Source organism: Python bivittatus, unplaced genomic scaffold, assembly GCF_059951505.1.
Source record: "Python bivittatus isolate LINGU-HERP-01145 unplaced genomic scaffold, Pbiv_v1 ctg000840_np1212, whole genome shotgun sequence".
Lineage (NCBI taxonomy): Eukaryota > Metazoa > Chordata > Lepidosauria > Squamata > Pythonidae > Python > Python bivittatus.
In genome coordinates, this window is record NW_028277113.1 from 15,665,458 (window position 1) to 15,693,122 (window position 27,665).

General features: G+C 39.8%; 1 protein-coding gene across 2 annotated transcripts in view; it reads right to left on the reverse strand.

Moving 5' to 3' along the window:
- The window catches only part of NEDD9 (neural precursor cell expressed, developmentally down-regulated 9), a 60,682-nt gene extending 36,783 nt beyond the window's left edge, over positions 1-23,899 (reverse strand). The window contains exon 1 of one of the 2 annotated variants that reach the window (XM_025166005.2): positions 23,144-23,899. In XM_025166005.2, the coding sequence (XP_025021773.1) occupies positions 23,144-23,155 (12 nt within the window). In that variant the 5' untranslated portion in view covers positions 23,156-23,899. The remainder of the gene's footprint in view (positions 1-23,143) is intronic. The other variant, XM_007427162.4, reaches the window with a different exon arrangement.
- Between the last annotated feature and the right edge of the window lie 3,766 nt (positions 23,900-27,665).

The window sequence follows — 27,665 nt, forward strand, 5'->3', positions numbered from 1 at the left end:
GCTCTTGAATCCAGAACTTTATTAAACCAGCATCAATTTATAAGGAAATTAACCAAGCTAAATATAGTCAGGGATTTCTAGCGTGGTTCCAATCTTTCTGCTTTACTTGAGATCATGAAAGCACAGCACTAATGTGGGATTCCACATCAAGAAAATGTGAGCATCAGGCCTAAGTTTTGTTGGGCATCCACTGCAAAACACCTTAGCTCTCCTCTTCCTGTAGGCACTAATCTTAGCCCATACCTATTTTTTAAAAAGTCTGCTATCCCCATTCATAGACAAAATATGCCTTGCCCCCATCACCTCTCTTTTTGGCATATGGGGCTGTCTGGCACCTTCTGTACTGGGTTTGTCAGCCAAACAGGCATTCAGAGGAAAGCAGACAAACTGTAGAGAGTCTTATTCTTGGAAACCTTCACAAAGGCCTGCCGTGAAATGTTTTATTTCTTGGCTCTGTTGGATATAGCAAAGCACAGCCATTCATTTGGTGGTTCTGGTGCTCCAAGGAGCTGCAAACTCTGAAAAGTCAAGAGGGATGTAAACCTGGCCTGCTAAAATACACAGCAATGGTGCACACAAAGACAGACATGCATCTCATTTCACCTATTTATAAGTTTTTCTCAAATTCCTGCTGCAAATGCAAATAATTGCTTGGATTCACTAAACCATCGCTTATTTAATCATAGTTTAATCTATAAATGTAATGAGCTGTGAGAATAACCTTGAGGAATAGAAGGAAGAGCTGCAACCAAGGCAGATAAAAGAAATTTGAGTCCAAAGCAGAATTGTAATTTGAGAAAGCGTCTTAGATAGGACCTTCCCAAGTACTCACAAAGATAATGGTGGGAGGGGGGGAGGCGTATTCAGGCTTGCAAGATTCTTTTACTGTAACCCTATAATAAAAGTAGTATTAGTATTCATAACTTTGGTTTCCTAATCTGATCTACCTTGAAGGGCCGACAATAAATCATTACCCAGTTTGGAAAACCCCAGTTTCTCATGCAAATGAATTTAATAATATATTTACTTTCTCACACAATGAAAAAAAGAATGAGTGTTATTTTCAGAATAATACGCCATTTGACTAGAGCAGTGTTGTCCAAACTTGGCCACTTTAAGATGAGTGGACTTCAACTCCCAGAATTCCCCAGCCAGCATAGCTGGCTGGGGAATTCTGGGAGTTGAAGTCCACTCATCTTAAAGTGGCCAAGTTTGGACAACACTGGAATAGACAGTTTTGGACACAGAAGTGATGCAAGTTCATTGCTCACACCTTTCCAAAAAGGCTTTTTAAGCAAGTGGCCCTGAGGCATCTCCAGCCACGACATTTGCCTTCTTCTCTTTGATGTTCTCCAGATGTGTTGCAATTGCAGTTCCCAGAGGGCCTAGTCATTTGCCATCTATGCTAGAAATTCTGGGGGATGCATTTTCAATACATCTGGAGGGAGCCAGAGAGGAAAGCTGAACTCTACATTGGCCATAGTACTCCACCTATTTTAGGTGAAATAAAATACAAAGCCATGAAGAAAAGAAATTAAAAAAGAAATAAATTGTTCAAAATAATATACATTTTACTTGAGTAAATGTATCATGCTGTAAATTAACCAAGAATGATAGTGAATCAACTCTACATTTAGCTTTTTTAGCCTTGCATTCCTATTGCCTTTTTGTCATCCTGAATTAAGAACAAGATCATCGTAAAAATTATGTTAGTTTGATGAACAAGAATTTGTTTATACAGACTACATAAATGGCAAACTACATTTTAATAGCTCTGTCAACTAATTAAAGAAGTTTTAGCTAATTAATCATATGCTTTTTGACAAATTATGAGCAAGATTAAATACATGTATATATTCCCAAGATAATCAACACAGATGTTGGCATATCAAGGGAAGTATATTTATAATGTCATTCAATGTCAACCAAGAAATAAGCCCCAGGAGTTTAGTGGTGCTTTTTCCAAGTAAATAGAATGTATTCTTAGCCTATTTGGAGTCTCATGCCACCTAAACATGTATCCTCCTCTTCAGAGTGATCTCAATTTTTTTCTTTATTTTAAACAACAGACAGGACCAGGTTTTGGCTATGCTGATAGATACTAAGTTATAACCCAATATATATGAAGGGCACCAGGGAAAGCTGTATTAACTCATTTGGTTTCAGAATCTAAAGAACAACCTGTCACAACGTAGATCAATCTCCTTTCCAACTTCTCCCTGGTTCCTGAAATGTTGTTTTATGGGAGGCAACCAATTTTTTGCTGTGAGGGTACCTATTTGCTCCTAAGCAAGAGAGCCAGTTTGGTGTAGTGGTTAAGGCACCAGGATAGAAAGCACTGGGCTAGAAACTGGGAGACTGTGAGTCTCTGTGTGACTGTTCTGCCTTAGGCATGAAGTCAGCTGGGTGACTTTAAGCCGGTTATTTCCTCTCAGCCAAACTGCATGGATTTGTCCAGACAATCACCAGGTGTCAAGATTGACTCAAAGCCCCCTCCTACACACACACACATGGCTTGAGAGTAATATATGTAATGAACGTTTATCTTTATCCTTTCTTCACTGCTTGTGACTGACATTGATCACCAATATGCCCTATTGGTGTTTCAACAATTTGCAGGGATTGTTAATTTGGTGTCCCCCAGATGTCTGGGATGATAACTCTCATGGTCCCTTGCCTTTGGCTATGGGAGTTGTAGCCTGAAACAGGGACATCAGGTTGCTTGTTCCCCTGTACTGGATGTAGTGGTGTCTGTTCTTCTAAATTTGTGCACTGATGGTGTTAAAGACCCAGACAGCTACAATTGCTAAACCAAATCTTTTGCAAATCTCACTCAGATTAAAAAAAATATCATCCACAGAAGGGTAACATTTTGTGGACATGCTAGAGAGGATGGAAAAAGAGCTCATTCTTTTGATTTTTTTTTTTTAATTCAAGGCAAGGGAAGTGAAAAAAGTTGTTCTGGAAGGCGATGAGTCAACAAATTTCATACAGTAAAAGGAAAGAGGCCAGCTAGCACTAGGGTGGGACGACAGGGAGTATCCATCCTGTCTGCTAAAGTAAACAGGGAGAATGGCAGTGACGTAGGTCGATCACAGGAACATAGTAAGGATACACAGTCTCAGAGTAAACAGTAAAACAATAATCCTATGCACCATAAGATGAGTACAGTGGTTTCTTTAAAGTGTTTAGTGCAAATGCCCAAAGACAAGGTTCTTTGTCAAGAGCTTCACTGGGCCACAATAATTAATAAGAAAACAGCTGAAGGATCCTTTGCCTACCAATTTTTTTTTGCCCCATTTGAAGGAAGGGAAAGGAACATGCTCCCAGGCACATATCTTTGTGTACCCTGAGCAATATACCAGGCCATTTAACCTTTTTTTTTTATTACTGACACCTACGCACACCAAGAGTTTGTTGCTACAGTTTCCTTGGTAGCTATCACCTTTTCTGAGTAAAAGAAGCATCATTTCCAGTATGAGCTGTTGTAGCAGCCCACCAAACAAGTTATCTTTTCTTTTGTAAGGCGTGGGGGGTGGGAAAGTTGGAGAGAAGGAAACAATAATAGTGATGTAAGTGTCTCAAGCAAAAGCTACAGCAAGTGGTTGCCATTTGCCAAGATTACTTTTTTAAACAGGAAGAATTTGCAGCCGATCTTTCATAGGCTGTTTTATTTCCCTCTGTTTGTTTGCTTTGCTTTTACTCCAAAAAGGAGATTTGTGTGGCCCCCGCCCTTAAGTCGTTCAGGAAATTGTTGAAGGCCAGGTTGTTCTCCCAGGCCTTGGGGACGGGGGTGATTATGGAGTCCTTGGTTTGGTTTGCTTTTTTTTGGTTTTGTATTTTCTTTTAATCAGCTGAATTTTACTTGTAAGCCACCCAGAGTCATTTGGGAGTCGGGCAGCCTATAAATTAAATAAAACAACAAATACATTTACAAACTGCCAAGAATGGTGAAAGATTGGTGACAATTCTTAGTCAGGAATCACTCTGAAAAACAGTGTATTTTATATTCAGGTTCCCTGTCCTTTTTCCAAGTTGCTGGAGGTGGTATGAATAACTTTCCTTCTTATTTTATCCTGTGAGTTATATCAGGCTGAAAGCAAGTAAGTGCCACAATATTATATAATCCCTTGCTTCCAACCAACAGACAAGAATGCTTTACTTCATTAAAAGAGCCTTCTGCTCACCTTCCTCCAGATTGTAAGAAATGACATTTCTATAGCTAGCAAGCCTACTAAAACTTATGGGCTAATCATTTGTGAAATTTCACCCCCCCACCCCACCCCCAGAAGGTAGCCAAAGGCAGTCTTTAAGATTAATAACAAAAGATACCATGGAATTAAAACAGGGTCAGGGAGTAAACCAAGGAAAGTTCATGCTGTGTTGTGTGCCTGATGATAATGAAAAGCTCTAAATGCCAGCATACAATTTTATGCCACTCTTTTAAGCCTCAACCTTGCCTCCAGCTTCCCTCATCCCTCACCCCTGGGATAAAGTATCTATTGTACTGCACTCTCAAGGGGAAACCTACTGAAGCATTGGGTGTGACAAATCTGTCTGCAGAATGTAGGCAGTTATCTAGGAACGAAAACAGTCTAATTCCTACTACACAGAGTGTAAAACTGCAGTTCTGGAAAACTCTGCTTCCCCCCCCCTCCTCTTTCTGTTTAGAAATGGAAAAATGCATTTTGTCTAACTATTCAATCAATGCAAATGTAAAGATGTTATCTTAAGTTGCCTTAGCCATAGAAATATCCTGTATAGCTGATTCTAAAAAAAAAAGCAGGGAGCTCTGTTTGCAAATGGTTAATTAGTTCAAGCAAATTCTAGAAAGGTTTTTTTGTAATAATATCTAAACCTTTACACAGCTCTAAGAATCAGACAGTTGTACAGAATGAACCTGTCATCTGTTGTTCATGTACACTTAAATTTTGTATTATAAAGAACAGGAGAAGTGGGACTGCAAGGCCTCTCCAGTGACTCTGGTAAAGGACTGGGCATTTCCTACTGATTTGGGTGCTTCCCTCAAGTGTTATTTAATACAGCTCTGCAAAGTTTGGATCTGAGGTACTCTGGCACACATGTAAGCATGAATACAACTTCTGTCAGCAATTCATTAAAGGAGCTGCATCTGCTTCCATGGTCATCTAGCTGCAGCAGAAGTCTCTCTACAGCAGCCATTCGATCCTAGAAACAGAAAACAGGTGCTGTGTTCATGCTTCTTCACATTTCAAGGCACCTTTTCTGAACTGAACTCAAAGCACTACACAGACCTATTAACCAGCCATCACCATCCTATTGGATCATGGTAGAGAAAAACATGGACTCTGAGTCTCCTCATTTAACTTAGCTGAGACAGTAGTTCCCAGAGTCCTTTATTTTCTTTAGTCTATTTCAGTGTTGTGCAAACTTGGACACTTTAAGATGAGTGGACTTCAACTCCCAGAATTCCCTAGCCAGCCATGCTGGCTGGGGAATTCTGGGAGTTGAAGTCCACTCATCTTAAAGTGGCCAAGTTTGGACAACACTGGTCTATTTCATTCCAGCTCATCTTTACAGGTCCCTGTAAATGTAACCAAGTCTGTGGTTTTCTTCCTCTTCCTTCACCATTTTGTTTTCCTTGTCCATCATTCTTTATCTTGTTTTATGACTTCACATCTAGTTTGAGAGCCCCCTAAAAAGACTTCATAGTAAGTAAAATAAGACAATAAGATTTAAAAGGCTTTACAAATACATGAAAAGAACAGCTAAGGAGAAATGCAGGCATGTTCAAAGAAGGGTAACTCCCTCACTTCTGACATGCAGTCTTCCAGCCAAAGACAAAAGCTCCTTCAAGAAGACATTTATATGTGTTTTGTGAAGAAAGGGTGGGGGCTTTCTTTGTGGAAAGTTTGGGTTAAAAATAATTCTAGCAGCGCAATTATTGTCATCAAGAAATCCCATTGATCCCGCCCATAAATTGGAAGATTCACTTTCAATACAAATAAAAAGTGAAGACTTTTAAGTCTTAGCAGAACCATAAGAAGATGCTAAGTCCCAAATCTCTGCGATTTCATTTTGGTTCATCTCCCAAAATGCCAGCCCTGGAGCAACTCAGCACTGTTAACTTGTCTGAAGGCAAGGCAGGAAAACACAAGTATCTCTATTTATGATAGCTCCCATGGAGTTATCATCCTCTAACTGCCTGTTTTCCTATACCACATCATGCGTGAGGTCCTGCAAAGGTTGCAACGAAGCCATGACCAGCCTCAGACAACAGATGTAAAAGCAAGGATTTAAAATGTATTTCTAATCACCATGTATATGTTTTTTAAAAGGTAATTATGGGCCTTGCTTAAAAAAAAAAAAAAAGTTAAACCACTTGCATTCTTTCCCTTGGCATAATGACCTAAATTCACATCCAAGATAAACCATGCAATGCCAGGCTCATTTTAAGGTGTGGCAGGCATGCATCCAGCAAGATAATTAGATTCCAGATGTTTCATTCTGCTGTTCAAGGTTTTGATGCAGTGCAGGGATGATTCAGACTTTAAGACGGATCCTCTGAAGGCATGCTGACCAGTGTCTCCTTTTCTAATTAATTCTCTTCCTTTGAACTCAATTCAGAGATGAATCTGGGAACAATAGTTGATTTCATTCATTCTGCATCTTTAGTGCCATGAAGGAAGTTTCTCTAAAGAACTTGTGTTGGATTTTGCTGAACCACAGCTGAACAAGGAAGGAAGGAAGGAAGGAAGGAAGGAAGGAAGGAAGGAAGGAAGGAAGGAAGGAGATTTTCTCTCCATCTCCTTTTAATAAAGATATGATAAACTAATATGATTTCTCAAAGCAAGTTACTTGCTTACTGGAAATTATGATTATACTATAACATTTCTCTCCTCCTATCTATACCAGGTTGTGTTTTTTCTTTCTTTCTTTCTGTTATTTCTTTTGAAGGAAAAAAGAGAATAGTGAAACAATATTGGGACAGGTACAGTAATGTTTCTTCCAGGAAGTTCCTTAATTTATCTTAAAATCCAAGCTTATTGGGGGCAATTTGCTTCTTCCTTAATGGATTCTTATTCCTATTTCTCTATAAAAGCTTTAGGGGGATGAGAAGTGATTCCCAAGCAGCAGAAGAAAAAGATCAGTAGGTTATCCTACTCAAACTTAAATTAGTTTAAGAAATAAGCCCACTGCTGTTAAGTCCTGGAGAGTAGGAAAATGAGAGGCAATTAGCAAGGACTTCTAAAGAATGTCATCTGATTTCTTGTCTCTTACAGAGTGAATGAGTCAGAACTGGAGTAAGATGGTAGAGTCTTCATCTTCTGGAAGCATTACAAACCAAGTGAAGGGAAGAAACAAGTCATGATTATTCTAAAAGGCAAGCAGACTGCTTATTTGGCTTCTTTTCTTTCAGAGAAATTGAGATGATAGTGAAGGTGGCTCCTTTAAAAGCCCTGTTCTTCATTGTCAGCTCATTACCCATCCAGGCTACTCCTATCCAAGATTTAGTCCTGGAAAGACCACCGCTCCCAGCTCTGTCACCAACTTATTCCATAACACAGCAGACCTGGACTGGAAGCAGTCAGTAGGAATTCCAGCTTGTTGAGTCGTATTTCATCTGTCAGTCTGTTCATTCTGAGAGAATGCTGCTATAATTTGGGTAGATGAGACAATGCAGGGATAGGGTTAGTGCTCTGATCACCACCACCGCCTCCCCCCAAATGCCTTTCTTCCTGAGAGAGCTGGGGTGATCTCAGGCTCAGCACAGTTATTTGCAGACAATCAGTCAGAACTGCTTCAACTTGGATCCCCATGTTGGGGCAGGTCATAGTGAGGTATCCTAGGCAACCATTTATCCTTTTATTTTGAATTCTTTTCAGCCTTGCAGACCTTGAAGATGCAGATGGGCTGTGTGCAGAGATGAGGGCCACCACCTGTTTACTTGACCCCTCTCCCTGCTGGTTGATCCAATGGGTCAGGATGAGGTTGCCCCCATGCTTAACAGTCATGATTAATGCTTGGGAAGTGTTTCCCCACTCTTTAAATGATGCTGAAGACATTCTCCCTTGACCTGGAGGATCTATACAATTATAGGCCAGCCTCAAACATTCAGTTAACAAATTTCTGGGAAAGGTGACTGGCTTTCTGCTTATTTACTTGATTAATAAGTAAGTAAAAAGGCAGCTAACAGATAAGGAAAAGAAATCTTAAAATTAGTGAACAATTAAAAGTCTGGAGAAAAATGATATTGAAGCAGAGGGCAGGAGAGGAGTATGGCAGTGTTTGCAGCCATCACTGTGTGTATTACAGCCTGTGTTGGTCTCTGAATGAACTAGAGCTGGGGGTGAGTGGGAGGCAAGGTTGCTCCTCTTTAATTTTATTATATTCATGTTACTATATCTTCTTGTTTCACAGCTCTGTTCAAATGGTAACTGCTGGAATATACTCGTATTTGGATAAGGGGTTTCCCTCCCCCTACAATGATATAGAATTATTTTGCTTAGACTCTCTTAAAGCCCCTTTTAGGATGTTTCTTACATTGCAACCACTTGGAAATGCAGTGTTCTGGATGAGCAAGAAGCAATCCCTTTCTCCTAATATGTAGTAAGGGTATGAACTAGGTCAATATATGGGCTGGTTTTGCCCAACTATGCAAGCAAAAAAGCAGCCATGCCAAAGATCAGGCTCAGGTACTCCTAGTTCCTCCCTTCTCTAGCCAGAATTCACATGCTAACTATGAAATGGGACCTAACATAAACTGTGGTTTGTCAAACAGGCTAGAATAACATTGAATTCTACTTTATTTCTTCTCTTGGCAGGGGAGAGGGGAGGGTAGCATTCAAGGCCAGGGTTTTGCTCAAGCTCCTTTCTGCTCCTGCTTACTTTGTTACACTGAGATTACTGTTACATGTGAACACAACCATTATCACAAATACCCAAGGCAGCCTTTCCCATGAATTTCAGCCAATCATAAAGGCCACTTTGAAGGAGTTATTAGTCTGCAATTCACATTTGTAAATCCATATTTAATCAATATGACTATTCACAATTTTATGGTAGTCCCAATGAGCAAATGCTCTCCCAAGGTTTTGAATGATACTTTAATAACATATTTTAAGCAAGGCTAGTCTTGGTAAAGTTGAAATATTGTTTGCTTCGAGGATTGTTATTAATTTGAAATATCTGTGAACATCCATCCGAAAACTCAAAACAGATTGCAGGGTATGCAATTTTCCCTTTGTTTGTTTGCTTCTTGTTTTTTCACTTTGTCATCTTAAACTTAGTTTATTATTTCCTGACCTACACCCATCACACTAACACCACCATTGGTGAATCCCAGCTGTCTTTGAGAACATGTCCACATGCTGCAGTGTGATAAAAGCAACGACATACCTTGCACCTTTTCTCTGTGATAGCCTAAATTGTTTGGAGCTGACTGCTCATTTTCTTTAATAGATCAATGTATCAAGAGACTGAAGGCCATCTGCTGGGAGACTAGTGGGCTTCCTTGTGCAGTTAGTTGGCCACTGTAAAAACAGATTGCTGGACTAGATGGGCCAGGGTTCCAATCCATCAAGGTATTGCTTATGTTTTTATGTATAAAGGGCATCACAATGAATGCAGGAGAAGAAATTAAGACATCTTTTAGCCATCTGAGTCAAACTGTTCTTGCAATGATGTAGGAGGGATAAACGTTCTCCAAGATATGCCCTGAATGATCAGAGAGACACTCACAGGCAATGCTTACAGGAGTCAGGGAGAGGCAACCAAACTCTGGCCACATTTCCCAAACTCCATTGGGTTTTCCAGAGAACTGAAAGCAATGCTGGAATGACATAATTTTATAAAAAAGGGAAGCCTCACCTCATTCTTTTCCAGCTTAGTCCAGTCAAGGCTTTATAAGCAGCACCGGCTCACAGAATTTGGCCCAAATATATATTTAGCCCCCATTTCCTGGATTTTGTTACCTCTGAAAGTGAAAGGGGCTTTCTCTTAAGAGCACGATATATCATATACTGTAGTTTTGTTGATCATGGACAAAAAAATACACTAAAAGAGAGGCAGAACAAGCCTGGGAATCAAGCAAACCAAGTATGATTTCACTATGATTTAAATATTGCCCTACCAGAATCCAGAAACATATGGTGGAAATATTTAAAGGCACTCCTTAGAGACGCAGAGCTGACAGATACCATTGTAACTTTATGTAGGGTCTTTTACGCTTCTTGGCAAGTAGTATTATGATATTTTGTCATCCATTGTTTTTCAGTTATTGTCTCATACATTTTAAGTGACTTAATTCATGAAGATTTTATTTGACAAATATTTTCATTTGGATTGTAAGTAATCTTGATGCTTTTCAGTAGAAAGATAGGGGGTAAATGCTTTAAATAAAGAATAGGTCTGTGAATGAAGAATTTATTTGTGGCTTAGGAATTCATATTTGCAAAGGCTGAGGTTGCTTGTGTGGTGATAGAATATATTGTGTAACTAGCCCTTAGTTTAAAAAGGATATCAGATGTCCTCTTGTATCTAACAGTGCAACTATCGTATGGCTGAGCTGGGATGGAGTCAACTAGACTCTATGCAGTATGCTTCAGTATGATAGAAACTGAAGGATAAATTGGTCCTGAACTTTAATATGTGAACATTTTATCCAGTGGTGGTAATTCATGCCATAAAAAGTTCTTATCAATACCAAAGACATCAGAGGGATTCCAATTCTCATCCCCACAACACTTCTGAAAAGCTGTAATTCAATGGGGGAGAGGGAAAACCATATATAACATTCCCTCTGGAAGTTATTGAGCACTGTCTTGTCAAAAGCAGAATGATATGACATTTTCTGGGCAAGCACAACAAATAACAAAAGCACAGATGAAGTTTCTGTTGTGAATGACAATGTCAGAATTTTTCTGCATATCCAATTGTTCTGAATCTTATGGATTCAGCATAATACCTCTTGATTCTTCACGGCCTTTTACTTTTTTTGATAAGCCTACACTGTGCTTAGCAAAATTTTATTCTCACAATTATTAAGCAGTTCTTAAAGACTATTGTTTCTGTATGAGTCACAGGGTTTCCCTGCTGAAATTCCAATTTTCCAGTCAATGGGGCACATCTCAAGAAAGGTCTCTTATTATGCTGCCTAGATTCACGCAGGCTAAATCCATTCTTATTTCCTCAACTTCATTGGGAGCATACTAATCCAGCCTGGTTGCATGAATGAATGAACACATGAATAAATGAACAGGGGAACACACAAACTTTAAGTAAAAGGAATTGGCCCCTTTTCTTAGAGACTAAAAAGCTAGCTAGTTTCTTCAACCTACACAAACGATGCTCCCCAGTGAAAATTTTAGCAAACTTATTTCTCTCATTTGTAAATTACATCCATGGGCATTCTTAGGGAGGGCCAAATGATGAAACAATGCTTCACCCTGTTTGTACCTGTGTCTTAATGCTGCATGTCTCTATGAAAGGGGCATAACTTGCATTGTGATGTTATGATGCTCTTTTTGTCATTTTGAGGAAACTGTCCAATTCTGTAGACACTTCTGGTTATATCTTGCTATACATCTTGGGCTGTGAATTACATCTTTCACAGATGAACATTTTCATTGCCGCTCAGAACTGAACAAAAAGGAAACAAACTCCCCCCAAAAAGCAGCATATGGGACACAGATTTCTGTCAGATACTCAGGCACTGGATCTTGGACCTAGTACATAAAATCTGTTTTTGGATCCAGATTAGAAGCACCTTATTCTCACTTCTGCTTAACAGAATACAACCTCTACCACAAAATAAATCAAAGTAATAAGAACTGACATTTCATTTATGTGCTTGGAAATATGTTGGAACAAGTATAGATCTCAGTATGCATGGGAGGGTGGGGGGAATAATTGGATGTGGATAACTAGTTCTGCTGTTTTGTAACATTTTCATTTGGACCAGATGAAGAACGATACATACTTTTCTCCCTCTCTGCTTCCCAGCCCATACAGCTTAAAAGAACCATACTGGGTCTCACAAGTTGTGACTGAGTGCAGAGATGAATAAGCACTTGCACATCCTCATCCATTACTAATTATTTCCATAAAATTCTGAGTCACTTTTCATGCCCATTCACAGCACCATTCTGAGAATATGGCAACCCACATCCATCACAAGGCCATTATGGATTTATCATACTTGAATTAAGTTGTAGTAGATCACAGAAAGGCAATATGGTATATGTGGGCGGGCCGGCATCTTGCCATGTACTTTTAGTCCTAAAACATTTAATCATAAAGTATAACCTTCAGCATAATTTCATAAGAATGAAATTACAGGAATGGGGTCCCTGTAGGGCATACAGGAAAAACTCTCGGGAAATAAAAATGGTGGGTGGCTACAGGTGACCTACTGCCTTCTATCTCTGAAGTCAATTTTCTCCATTATTCCTTCACTGGGAGTTCTGGAGGCTGTAGTCCAACACATTTGGAGGGTGCCACGTTAGGCAAGGCAGGCCTACAATTTAAGTCTTGAATATAGGAAAACTCAGCTCTAATTCTTGCTTTTTATGAAACTTATTTGAGATCCCTGTGGTACTGTGTTGGTCTCGTTCCTGTCCCTTAGCTTGCCTGATAATACTTGCCTGATAGGTATAGCTGCTATCTGAATTCCTTGTGAGAGAGAAATGAAGCAGATAAATAAGATGAAGTAGCCCTGGTTGTTTCCATGTTAGTTCTGCTGAAAGCCAATATACATTTTCAGAAGGTATATCCAAAGTTGTGCGGGACTACTACCACTTGCTTTAGGTTAGTAAATTTACTTTTGGATTATACAATCCAAACACAAAGAGTGAAAACTAAGTCCTACTGGCAAATATATATAGACAACCATCTTCATTCACTACTTTAAAAAAATCTGAAGGTCACAAACAAAAAACTCAGTAGTAGTACAGAATGCAAAGTCTCATATTTTCACAAATCTACCCTTTCCATGACACTAAACTCTTCTTTCCTATGGTAACTCACTAAATGAAAATATCCTGTCACTGTTTCTCTAGTTTGTCTGACTTTCCTTCATTCACACTAAACTTAGTTTAACTCATGGTATAGAACATTCATCTTGCATTCACTTCATCGGGATGCAAAGCTGTAACAAGAGAAGTATTGTATACTAAGTGGGGTACATTACAGATTCCAAAAAGAAAATCAAGATGTACTTCACACTTTCTCCCCTCCCTCCCTCTCTTTCTTTTGAGTCAATTTTGATCTAAACTTTTCCAACTTGGCTTTTCTACAAATGTGTTTCACTACATCCCATCCTCCTCCTAATCCAACATGGCCCTTAATCAGGCTGGCAGGAGATACACAACCAGAGGGCCAAGAGTTTGGGAAAAGGCTGATGTATTATTTTTGTTATTTATGTCATGTTTACAACATATTTCATACTGAGAGTAATCCTCTTAAAATAGCAAGTGACGAGACTGATTTCCTTTCTTGCCATATCTGGGCACATCTTTATGACGATGTGACTGGTGCCTCATCTTTTGCTGATCTCATTCACCATCCTTTATACCTTGACAGTCAGAGGGCAACAATCAAGAATGTCCGGAGTAAACACAGTGCTAGGATTTGGGACGGCAAAGTGCATGCCATTCCTATGCCTTTACAGGGTTACATGCTTGGGGACTTTCATTACCTTGGTTACGGATAGTTTTTTGCAAGCACATGATTAGAAATATAGTCATTCTTCCCAGTGACACCGTTTTAGTTTGCCTTGGCAATGCAGACTTTGTATTTAAGGCAGCATGCAATCCGAATGGCAGGCATTACAAACCAATTTGCTTAAATTTCTTTCTCTCCTACAAATTATCTAAAAATAGATAATCAAAACTCAGTTTCTGCAGTGGTAACACATGCCTTGTAGATTGTGGACTGCCCACTAGTGAGTTCTGTATCTGATTTTTAATCACCCAACGAAGTTTCTCTACTGGGAACTTCTAGTATTTTAAAGATACTGTAATTGGAATGCAAAGTTTGTTGGTATATGATTGTGCTAGTATGCATAATCAGCTGTGGCCCCGTGCACATTTACTTATCTCCATTACAGTTTGCACAAAAATGAAGTCTAAGCTAATGTATACTTGCTTGGGCCCCAGAAGCTCAAACGGGCCCCAGAAAATATATTTCAAGGAAAATTTTCAAGGAAAAGGATTGACAAAAGAAATAAAGTGCCTATTAGCAATAAGGCCATAGTTTAGGGGTGAAGACAGATGTGTTGCTCTCAGGCATCTCCACTGAAAAAGGATCCAGGCTTCAAGAAAAGCCTCTAATGAGCACAAATAAGCAGGCCAAGCTGAGCTAGATGGGCAAAGACTCCAATTTCTCTCAGGACACCTTTATGGATGTCTCAGTCTATTTTGTGCACCTATTAATGCTCATAGCGCGATGCTTCAGAAAGGTTCTAGAGCTTGTTATCATGTCACAAAACGCAGCTGAGGTCTACCAGTAAGGTCATGTACAAAGGATACAGTCATTTCAAGTTCCAATCTCTTGAATCCCAATTTTATCTGGTGGTTTGGGGGACATATTATATTCTCCAGAAGTTGTTGGATTCCAGCACTAATGCAGCCCAGATAAAGGTCAAGAATGATAGGAACTGTAGTCCCATAATATTTGAAGGGACATGAATTCCCCACTCACCCTGTATAATCAGAGGCCTCAGGACACCATGTTTATTTGAAGCTTCCTTTTCCTCTTCCTTTTCCTTGCAACTTATGACACAACTGACATCAGAATTTCAGGAATATGTTAAGACTGTAAAATTAACAACAAAATCAACAAGCCCAAAGTTACCCAGTGACCTTCCATCACTGAAGGTGAACCAGAACCTGGTTCTTCTAGCTCCTAGTCCAACATCTTAATCATTAGGCTACAGTAAGCACACACTATCTTGGCTGATGTAAACAAAAATTGTTTAAACTAAGTCTAAGTTCAATTGTCCTTTGCAAGTCAGCATAGATATTACTAAGAAAGTGGGAAGTTTGTCCTGTATCTGCAAGGCACCAAAACTGAGGAAGACTGTGACTGTATCTTTTGGAAAACCTGGTCGGGATTACTAAGAAGAAAAACAGGCCTTCATAGTTTGGGTTGTGTAAATTTTAATAAAACTATTTATCTGAAATATTCTATTTTTTTTTCTTCAGGAACGAAAAACCTTCTATCATACAAACAGCAGCAATTACTATTTTTCTGCTTAATTATAAGAATAACTGATTCAATTTCCAGATTAATAAATCTATTGGATTTGCCTTTTCAAGGAGTACTTAAATCACTTATTTCATGACATAGTCACATTATTATCACACAACGGGGAGTCTGAAATTCTTTATCATTGTTTAATAGTTTATTAAAATTGCATTTGAGATTTCGAAAGGCAAAAGTAGTTGGCAGCATGGCCTATAAAGAACTTTAAGTTGACTAACTTCTCACCTGCCCTCCCTTGACTTAGGCTGGGTTCACATATCATACTAAGTTGGTTTGATTTGGTTAATGTAGTATATGAATTGAACCACTGTAGGGTATAAACCATGGTTTGTGGATTAGCATACTATGTGACTCCAGCCATTATAACAGATTTAACACACCTTGGTTTACTGTAATGTGTGAAGCCATCTTCAAATTCCTAACTTGTAGCAGTCAAGTAGCTAGTTGCAAAGTAGCACACACTGATGGCATTGGTATATGTACGTGATTATCTTGTTGGGCTTGGGAATACTTATGACTTTAGAATGTATAGGTTTGCACCTAGTTATTGTTTGACCACCGCAAAGATCATTTATAGCTGAACTTCTGAAATGGTGTCTGCCTGAATCCTTTCTCCTTCTTTGCCTTTAGGTTCCTTCATAGCACACTGGCCAAGAATGTCTTGGAATACATAGTTAATAATTACAGTTCTGTGCTACCACTTCTACATACCTTTAAAGAAAACTCCATTATTCTTTAAGGAATAACTAGTGCGTTTCAATAACCAGAATTTGTATCTATTAGTTGGCTAATGGAAATTTGTTCCAGTAAGGTGAATTCTTACCTCTTACATTTTTGTTTACTACAGAGTCTCTGAAAGCAAGATTATATAGAGTTTAATGCTAGTTTCTATAAATTAGTTTAGGGAGAGAAACCAGTAGAGCCTTGCCAATTTCTCTGAGGCCAAAGAGAGACTGTTTTATTGTGTTGTCCTTCTGAAAAAAAAAATAGAACATTCTCTGGGAAACTTTCTTATGGTCTCTTGATTCAAACTGAGAAGGAACTTTGGTCAGGGATGTGGAGGAACCCACCCAAAATTGGCCCTGAAAACATCTTGCCATTTGTATGAATTCATGTATGAGTTGTTACAGCACAATCTCCTCAACCCTAATTTCTTCTCCTTTGGCCAGAAACTTCCGGTGACTCCCCATCTGGTGGCAGCTGCTACTGTCTCCCAGAGCATGGTGCTTACTGCAACCTCCCAAGTTACAATTTTCTGTCTTGAGAATGCTCCCTCAAATCACTCTCATAAGGAGAAATTACAGAGTAGGAAGGATTTAAGTACCAGAATCTATGCCTATCAGATTTCAGTAGACAGAGAAGTAACGAAAGGCTTGAAAAAATGCTGATCTAAATCCTTTCTTGAGTTTCTGACAAAGTGGATCCTCGTTCATCTTTTTCGCAGCTGGAGGGAGCTGAGTTTTTCAAATATTTATTTCAGCCCTCAAGGGCCACAAAGAGCATGGCAGGTGGTGTGATAGTATCACTGCAGGGCAGAACAAGAGATGGTTTTGGATTGGGGGGGGATAGTTTTAATGTAATTCTTTTGTTTCCCACCCTAACTATAATTGCACTATAATAATTTCATATAAAGATCTCTTCAAAAAAGGATCTGGAGGGCCATGTGTGGCTCATCTTCCTAGGTTGCCCATTCCTGCTTCGGTAATATAGATTTACATTTTGCAAGGGAAGAATATTTTATGAGAATTAGATGAAGGCGAGAGATATTACAGCTTTTAAGAAGAGCCTTCTGTGATTGGACCAATCATCATCTAGCCAAGTATTCCTTGTTAAATACTAGTCAGCATCTGTTGGAACATACAAGTACCACTGTATTTTGAAACTGCTGGTCAAATGGATATCTGAGATTTGCCTGACTTTTCCCATTAAGAAAGAATTAATGAGTATTGATTGAAGAGGAAACTTTGAGGCATAAGGATGATCCAAGCCAAGTTACTCAGCTTCAGAAAATCACTATGGTGATGGTTTAGACTATGGTGATGGTTTAGATTTAGATGGTGATTTATTTAGTAAATAAAATGCAAATACATAATATGTTTTGGAGGGTTGATTGGCTTGTTTTATGGAAAGTCTCTATAAGCATTTCTTCAGCTTTGAGAAATGATAATAATTGCAAGGAGTCATTTTTAAATATCCCTAGAGTCAACAGATGTATTCTAGAACAAATCACTCATGGACTTCAGATTAAGAATGCTAACCATGGGTAAACAATTAAAAAAAATAGACTTCCTATGAAAGGTAAACATACTAGTGTAACAGAAAAGGTTTTAAGGAAGCTAAAAATCTTCCATCTTATATTGGACTTTCTTTTCTTTTGTCTAGCCCAGTGTTTTTCAAACTTTGTATCTTTAACTTTAAGCCACCCATGCTGGCTGGGAAATTCTGGGAGTTGAAGTCCACACATCTTAAAGTTGCCAAGTTTGAAAAACACTGGACTAGCCTGTTCCATCTAGAATTATATAACAATCTCCTTAATGAGAAGTGTTAATTTTTACTAAATTTACTAAATTTTAGTAAAAATTAATTTTTACTTTTAATACTTTAAAAGTAAAGTATTACTTTAAATACTTATTAAAGTATTTAATAATACTTTTTAAATAGTAAAAAATATTTACTAAATAAATATGGAGAAAGCACCTTACAGAGCATGAATGATTTTGTTCTGACTGAAATGGGTGATTTCAAAGAAGCCTAGTATTAAGTAGGTTTATTCATTTGAGTTTTGTGACAAGAGAGATCATTAGAAATACCAAGCTGCAGTACATTATAACTAGAAAAGAATTACTTTGTACTCAAACCAGAATATGCCACCTCAAGTCATTTAGCACATCACACTAAAGCATAATGTGTTTTGCTTGGCTATTTTAGCATGTTGTATGAATCCAGCCAATTGTGGTTTATTCAGTACAGTATGATTTAACAAACCATGGCTCACAATGCATAAATAATGAAATAGCTGTGGCTTTTAATAGGGCCATGCCACCTCAAATCAGATCTCCTATTTCTTTCCAATGATAGGTGTCCTGAACTGATGTGTAAGGCCTCTGCAATTTCTGAACAATTAAAATACTGATGAATTTTAAAAAATAGCAGTCACTTGTTTTTTGGCAACTCAAGCACTATTTCAGCCTACAGAATTTACACAAGTGAAAAATGGAGCCTCAAGGCACAATCCTATATGTGTCTATTCAGCAGTAAGTCACTCCTAAGTAGATATGCTAATTTAGCTTCAATCTCTTGTCTGGGCAATAGGAATTTACTAAGCAGACTTGGTTGTCAACCACAAATGGTGGAGATGAAATTATTTGATTCAGATAAGCTAGTTTGGGATGCTTTCCAAATAGCAAATTACATGGAAACCAGTGAAGAATTGGGCTCCCAAGTAAATTTGGTTAGAATCTTGTTGTACCTCTTCAGTTAGGATTCTCAAGTCTAAAAATAAAAGGTGAAATCAAGGTTGTCTCCTAATGACTTCACAGACACATCTATGTGGCTTTCTTAGCAACAATCTAGACTTTCCAGTTTAGTGTCAGCCCTTCAAAATAGTCCCAACCACGAAACCAGAACCAAGAATACTAACCTTTATTGTAAGATTACAGTAACAGAATCTTGCAAGTCTGAAAGCACTTCCCCTGTCCCCCGTCTTTGCTTTCCAGAGAACTAGGGAGGGTCCCTTCCGAGACACTTTCTCCACCCACATCCCTCCTTTGGACTGAGATTTCTCTTATCAGACTGTTATGTAGGCTGCGGCTCTTCCTCCTCTCTCCCAAGGTTCTTCTCACAGCTCATTACATCTAGTTTATGGCCCTGGAATTTCCTGTTGGTCTCCCATCCAAGTTTTAGGTGGTCTGCTGCTGCTTAGCTTTTCAAGATCAAGTCAGATTGGCTAAATGTTGTAATTCTAAGAGCTGCAATTCTTAGAATACTGTACATACTGCCTATCTTGAAGTAAGTCATGTTCAGCACAAAATTGTTTGACTATTCCAAATATGTAGGCTGATCAATGTCATAGTATGTTAGCCATACAACAAGTTATATGAAAATACAGTTGTTATTATTAATGGGCTATTAATGACAGCTGTTCTACAAAAATGGTTTCCACTGAATCAGATCAAAACATTGCCTGGAATCAGAATTTATGAGAATTAGATTGTTGTTTAGGAAAATGTAACCAAGCCAGAGTTAGGCCAAGCTGCACTATCTAACTTATTATTTTTAGACTGTATCAATCTTATCATGATCAACTGGATATAGCCCAGTGATTGGAGGAATCTGATAAAGTTGGTCTTTCAGCAGGATTGAGGAACCAGTCCTGCCCCAGGTAATCTTTTCTAAAGAATGCATTTACCAAACCCAGTTATGAAGAAAGAGCAATTTTTCTCTTTGTCCCATTTCTTGCCCAAGAAGAGACTCAGACTATGCTAAGAAACTGAGATATCTTATATATGGATTTGCTATCAGAATGTGGTACCTTTGTGATATTACGTTCAGAGCCAAAATATGGAAAGAGATGGCTAGAGTTTCCATTTGAAAAGGACCCCCAAAGCACAGTATTGAGCCAGACTATGCTGCCATTGGGAGGCTCCAGAGGTCAGGAAGCAAACAGAGTTTTTGGATGAATGGCACCTGCTTCTGTTTGAGGTCCTGAACATTTGCAAAGAGCAGCATGAAGGCAGAGCCTCTTCCTCCTCTGCCCATTAAACCATTCTGCATCTTTCAGGCCTGCTGGAGAATTGGAGAGAAGGACATGCCACAATCCTTTTTCAGTGATTTTCTGGAAGCCAACTTTTGGGAATTCCTGCTGTTCCTCACCCTGTTATATGGAAAGGAAACATGCAGTCCATAGGCCTCACATGGTTATCCTTTCTAGGTTGATGCTGGGCAACAAATTGCTGAACATCAGCCATGTGATGTCCCCTCAATTTTCACCAGGAAAAGAATTGAGCACATCTAAAATAACCCTCCAAAAGAAAAGCAAAAGGGAAGAGAATCAGCCCTACTCATTTGTATAACATCACAATATCACTGCCCAGTTCCTGCAGCCTCTCACCACCCAAAATGAAAAACAAAACAAAAAAGGGGTCAGCCACAAAAACAGTTTCACCTCCATTTGGGACGTATCAACAGCTTGTCTGAGTAAATGACTGGCACGTCCTCTCCGAGTCACAGTAACAACTCCCCTGCCTGCCTTCTGTTTCTTCTGGATGCTTGTGATCAAATCAGCTCCTGTTTGGAGAAGATGGGTTTTTGATTCAAACTATGGCAGGGTTTCCTATTGCTCTAAACAGAGCTGAGTGGCTCGATTTTACTTTTTACTTCTTCATCTAGGTCAGGAATATGATGGGAGATTACAAGAATTATGAGAAACAGCCACTCAGCATCTACAAAGGGCCTTACAAGGATATTGAGGCCCCAGTAGTTGCCTAAAAACATCAAGCGCTGGACCTAGTGCCATGGCTAGTTGCAGCCAAAGAGGGTGAGCAGGTAGGCAAGGGAGTCCTGTGATTGCAGCTGCCTGAACTTCCCCCCAAGAACTGGGAACCAGCACTTTTATTCATATTACAAAAAAAAAAAAGAGAGAGCTAATGAGAATGTTATTCCAAACCAGACTTTCAGAACCACAACTCCAACATGCACCAATGGTATGATAGGAGTTATAATCCAGTATCTCTGAATGATGCCAGACTAAATTCATGGATGTTTCTAGTTATTCGTCAAGGTTCTTTCTGTCTAAACTTGCAGATAATCATAGATGCAGTTATTATAATTTTCAGGTGTCTAAACTAACCTGCAGCTTGCATGCTCCTGAAAGTTCTGGTAAGACATGGATATATTACTGTTTAAGTACTGTATATATATTTAGGCATGAATTAATCTTATTATCTTCCTTCCTTCCTTCCTTCCTTCCTTCCTTCCTTCCTTCCTTCCTTCCTTCCTTCCTTCCTTCCTTCCTTCCTTCCTTCCTTCCACATATCCAGGCTCCTCTTGTCATCATAGGCTCCTAGAACTAACACAGAACTGTACATTGAACAAATATATACTTGAAAGTTTATCTGTGGCCAAAGGCCCTAAATAAAGAATGCTGTGAACATCTTTTTGCAAGAGATAGCACTTTTGAACAACTCTTCTGGATTTGTGTTAATCTTGATAAGCTTCCTTTTCCACATCCTTGCTGATTCCAAGAAAACAAGATTGCATAAATGTATTTGCTAAATTGATGCCCCAGGTATACTCCAGTGCTGTGTACACATCAATGCACACAGGACTACAATCTAACAGTATCTTCCTAGATCAGTGTTTCTCAAACTTGGCAACTTTAAGATGTATGGACTTCAACTCCCAGAATTCCCCAGTCAGCATGCACAGGAATTCTGGGAGTTGAAGTCCACACATCTTAAAGTTGCTAAATTTGAGAAACACTGTCCTAGATTCTACTCAAGTAAATTCTATGGAGTTTTACTCTAGTAGCAATCAAACCATGACGGCCTTATTTGTAAGTACTGAGATTAGTAGGATTTCTGAGCAAGCATGTACAGATTTAAAATAATAGATAAAAAAATAAGTAGTTTGGAAAGACAATACTCTGATTGGAATATACAGATTTCTAGTAACAAGCTTCTAGTAACACAGCATCGGTTTGAGGAAGTCAGCACTTTGTCACACTGTCCCTTAAAGCATTTCTACTTAAAATCACCAAGCAATTCTGCAATTCTACATTATCAAAACAATGATATCTCATTGGAAGAAAACTTTTCAAATCATCTGCATACACTTGCACAAGACAGGGTGAAATCCTAGCTCCTCTGAAGTCAACACCTGATGGTTATGTCACCAAAACTATTTTCTACAGTACCAGCAAACAAAATCCTGATTTCTTTAAGATTTTGGAAAAGAGAAGAAATACTTGCCTTGCTTAAAGTCAGAGCATTCCAGAACAGCTCCAAAAGCAACATTTTCACCATTTTTGCTTAGACGACATTAGTAATAGATTGTTTCAAAATTAAGCAGAAGATGTTTACAAGTAACTGAATGCAACCAGAATAGCTTTTCTTTTAGCTGAATATTCAGACTGAATGATTTACATGGTTTTATTAGTAGTAACTGATTTGTCATATTTTTACTTTGCCTCTTTGTCAGAAAAGTTAAAAACAGGGACGTGATATACCTATGACAAAACTGAGCTAACAAACTTATTTGTAAGCAATAAACTTGGCAGTATGACATCTATCAAGTCCCTCAGTTCAACAGGTTTACACTTAGATGACTGGATAGAGAAAGGGCACTGCGTGCGACTTATATCATGCCATGTGCTTTGACTCAGAACTGTGTGAGATTTTACTCTTAAAAGGAACTTTACCGCGGAGTGCCCCAAGGAAGCAAGAGTGATGCAAATGCCCTTCAAGTTGGCAGTACAGAGTCCCGGGGGGAAAGAGCCCCCAAGTTTAAAGCAACGAAACATGTCCGAAAGTTTAGAACAGCCTTTCTCAACCTGGCGCCCTCCGGATGCGGGCAACTACCATCTCCATCAACCCCACGGTGACGGGTTGCTGAGAGCATCTGGAGGACGCCAGGTTGGGACGGCTTCGATTAAAAGGCGGGAATAAAATCAGTCTGTGAAAGATGGCAGGGCAGCAACGTAGCAAGCCTTTCACCCCACCTAGTTTAAACTTCTTTGACAGACGGGCTGCAAACTGAAGCTGCGCTGGCATCATCCGGGGCGCTCGCTCTGTCCCTTCCTCCCCAGCTCTTCCAAGCAACTCGGTCCCTCCGTTGCGACGAGCGACCGGAAAGTTTCTCACTCCGCGCGTGCACTCCGCCCGCCCCAGTGGTCTCTCCTTACCTTGTACTTCATGCTCGCGGGCTCGGTCACAGGGTCTCTGCTTGGCGAAATGCGGCCGACTACACCCAGCAGCTGGCGCGAGCCGAGCGCTCCATTTCACCGCCTCCTTCAGCGAAATGTAAATAGAGCCTCCGAGCGCCGGGGATGCGCCGCTAGCGTGCCAAACAGCACCTCGCACGCAAGGGCCTCCGCTCCGCTCCGCTCCGCTCCCAGCCAGTCTGAGCTCATTGTTTTGCTTGCAGCGGGCAAAACGCTCGGCTCGTTTGCATACCTCCCCGCGATTGGCGAGAAAGCCAGCCGGGCGGAGGAGGGGGGCAGCACGACGTCGCCCCGCCCTCCTGTTCCACCTCCCGGACGCCGCTTTTTGGGCTGAGTGCGAAAGTCCGCTAAAGTTTTGGCCCGAGTCCTCAAAAGAAGTCGGGCGCTCCGAACAAAGTTTATACAGTAAAGCTCTCCGTATCCTGCACCTGGATCTGTTACTTAAACGACTTCCTCGTCTGTGTTGTGGCCCAGCCAGTGTTGTGGCGGCATAAACCCCGACTTCCTCACGGTTACACCGTCACAGCGAGATACGCTGAGAAAGCTAGACATGGCCACACTCGCTCGGCTTTTCCACTTTGCTTGAAGGACAGTTTTAGAAGAAAGGCGATCTGCCTGTTGATCTTTATGGCTGCTCGTTCAGTTCTTGCCTGATCTGCACAGGCGTCTGGCTTCAGCTCCCCTTCGTGCTGCTACAGCAGATTACTGGAGGAAAATGTGAGTTCTCACAGGAAGCATACCTGCGTTAGGGAAACCTGTTTTAGAGCGGAGCTCTAAGTGTCAAAGGAAACCTTCCTTTTTAAAGCGAAACTCTGACAGGAAACCATCTACTTAAATTCTCACGCCCTCATTTGTCAAACCGAAGCAGTGGTTTGGCTAAAATCCAGAGCCCAGAGGTCCGAACAACTCAGTGTTTCTCAACCTCTGTAACTTGAAGATGTGTGGACTTCAACTCCCAGAATTCCCCAGCTGGTAGAAACACTGAAAGAAATGATCAGAAATCACAGGGGACTGAAGCAATGGCAGGATACCTATAACTGGACAAAATTAACCACAGGTTAGTGTGTTGTGGATAGCTAAACCCACAGAGATTAGTTAAAAAGTGGATAGGAGAGACCACATCAGTTTTTCTATAGACAAAAAGAGAGCCACCAATTTTCATCTATTATTTTGCTCACAGTTCTCTTGTAACCCCAGGGTGCCTCTGCCCACAAGGGGAATTTGCTTTAATCAGACTTTCACCACCACAGATATGTTGGAACTGCAACTCCATGCCAAAGATGGAAACTTGTGAAAGGTTGAGTTAGTGGATCGCTTTGCACAGGGACTTTGTGGATCTAGATCTGTACATTCTCATGACATGCACAGAATCCAGGAGCTGAGTCACTTACTCAGTCATTTACTCTTCCACTGTGAGATGACAGCAAATCTAGCCTTTTCTCTTTAGCACCCCAGTTCTGAGCAGACTTCTCTATAAGATTATAAGAACAACTCTGCTGATCAGGTCAAGGCCCTTATTAATCCAGGGTCTCTGCTACTATTTTGAGAGCTGGAGAAATACTTCTCCTTGTCCACTTTGTCATGCTATGCATCATATTATGGATCTCAGTTATGTTCCCCCTCAGCCTCTTTTTTTCTAAGCTAAGGAGACCCTGATTGCTCATTGGAAGGATTGATAATGAAGCTCAAGCTCAGATACTTTGGTCACCTAATGCGAAGAGAGGACTCTTTGGAAAAGAGCCTGATGCTGGGAAGGATTGAAGGCAAAAGGAGAAGAGGACAGCAGAGGATGAGATGGTTAGATAGCATCACTGAAGCAATGAGCATGAAACTGAGCAAACTCAGGGAGGCAGTGAAGGACAGGAAGGCCTGGTGCAATATGGTTCATGGGGTCACGAAGAGTTGGACACGACTTAACGACTGAACAACAACAACAAAAAGAGACCCAGATGCTATCACCTTGTAAGGAAGATGTTCAAACCTCCCGATCATCTTGGTTGATCTGCCCTTTTCCCAACTCCATTCTGCCCTTTTTCAAAGGAGGCCACCAGAATTCTCCATAGAATTCCAGGTGCCAGCATACCATGGACTGGTAAAAGGTCACTCCAGTGATGACAGTCTTATTTTCAATCTTTTCCTAATGTTCCCCAGCATTAAACTTTTTCACAGCTGACTTGATATCTTGATATCATCCCTTTTCATGGTTACAGACAGTTCAGACCCCAACAGTACACAATGGCAAGAACCAGAGATGTCCATGGGGAGCGGGGGAATCAAAAAAGCCAGTCTGGCAGCCACTATTATGCAATTGAAGCCCCACCCTTTTCAATATGGGTCATACATGAAATCTCACACATGCAACCACATGGCTGCAGCCACTATGTTAGCTTTTTTGAACATTGCTCCCCAGAGCAGCCCTGATGGGAATTCATATGTCACCTCACCTCCCTTCTCTTGTTTCTCTATATTTTGAAGTTGGCGGTCATGAAGATAATGGTGGCCCAGCTTCATGCAGTTTTTCAAGGACCTGGGGAAAAAAAATGGGAGTGATGGCGGAACAACCTTTTCATAATGTTGGAAAAAATATTGGTACAGCAGATGCAAAGCAGTCAGAACATGCTTTCATTTATTTTTCATTTATTTCCTTTATTTTTCTCCATAACCCCTTAGAAATCCAAGGAGCCAAACAATATCTTATGAATTTGGGCATAGTATTTTTGTTCATTTCTGTCGCTTGTGCAGCACCTTCCAGTCATGCGTAGGATAGCTGTATGTCAGTATTTGGAAGAGCAGCATTTTAGTTCTTTGTAGGAATTTAGCAAGTGATGAAGTGGGCTTTGAATATCTAATTGCATTGCACAGAGAACAATTGTCTCATAGTGGTAGAACAGTTTCTTTGTCCACTGAGGTTCTGAATAAAAGAATCAGAAAGCAAAGTACACAGAAGGGCCTGTTTGATACTCTAGAGCAATGTTTCTCAAACTTGGCAACTTGAAGATGTGTGGACTTCAACTCCCAGAATTCCCCAGCCAGCATGGCTATCTGGGGAATTCTGGGAGTTGAAGTCCACACATCTTAGAGTCGCCGAGGTTGAGAAACACTGCTCTAGAGATCTGTCAGAGCAATTAAAAGTAGACTAGCTGGAAAATAGTCTGCTCTGGTCTGACATTCCTAAGAAGTGTTACACATAATATTTATGTTGTGCTACATACCAACCTTTTCCAGTCTGCTGCCTTTTAGTTGTGTTGGATCACATCTTTCATAATCCCCAACTACATGCAAGCTCTGAATGATAGCAGTTGTAGTCCAGTTCATCTAAAAGGTGAGGAAGGCTAGTATCTACATTCTTTGCAGATAAGGCTTTCATGAACAATGCTTGCAGGTTAATTTTAAAAGCAGAACCTATGAATTAAACACTGTTTAACTAGAAATGGCAAAAGTAGGGGAATGTAACTGTATTTTCTAGAATTCTGGAGAATTCATGTGTCCTAATGTGGATGATCATTAAATGACATGTTAGGAGGTCTCTGTATTCTGGAAAGTTATTTTGTAAATTAAGATGGAATGAATTTATTTTCCAAGAAAAAGAAAAGTAGAAAGTCTAATTTTAAACAAAAGAAGGTAGAATTCCCTTTTTTGATTATTGCTCATCTTTTGCCAGTTTTCACATTCACTGCATCTTAATAATTTTGGTCCCTCTCCCACCCCCACTTCTCAAGAAATGGCCTCTTATAATGCTCGAAATATCTCTGCAATCAAAAAGTCAAAGGTTTATCTTGCAAAAGGAGACAAGGGAGTTCCCTTTTCATGCCTTAATCAAATGCCAAAGGACATAATAGTTTAAAATGACCCAAGTTGCCTGTTGGTTGCATTTTTGAAATAAAAGCCGTAGTGAAAAAGTAATCTGAGTTCACTAGGGAGCAAGCCAGAGAGAAATCAAATGGTGAAATACTACTGCCATTCCTTATAATGAGGTTTAGATGATTCCTGGCCAGACGTTCACTATCTTGACTGGGAGAAACTCCAGCCAGACAAAATTATTTGAACTAAAAAAAAATCTCTTGTCTGAGACTCAAAGCATTCTGCTAGTAGGACTCTGGATTTGTTTCTTTTATTCTGACCAACTTGGACCTGCCCCAGTATTCCTGAGACACAGATGGACTCGGATTGCTTCCAGTGGTCTAAAAATGAGCAGAAAGCTGCATTCTCTTACCAGATTACTGTACGAAGTTTCCATTTCAGAGCAGATACAGCTGGACTTCCAGCAACTCTGAATAGGCAATCTGGATTTTAGTTCTTTTATTATGTGTTGTCAAGCTATTTCTATATTCCTAAGAGGGTCCCCAAGACGCATTTACAAAAACAATGTAAACAAATCAGGACCAGAATGAAAAAAATGTATTAAAATATTTTATATTGTATAGTATAATTATATAACATAGTCCTATTATCAAACAATGCAGTGAAAATTGTTTTTTGCGCA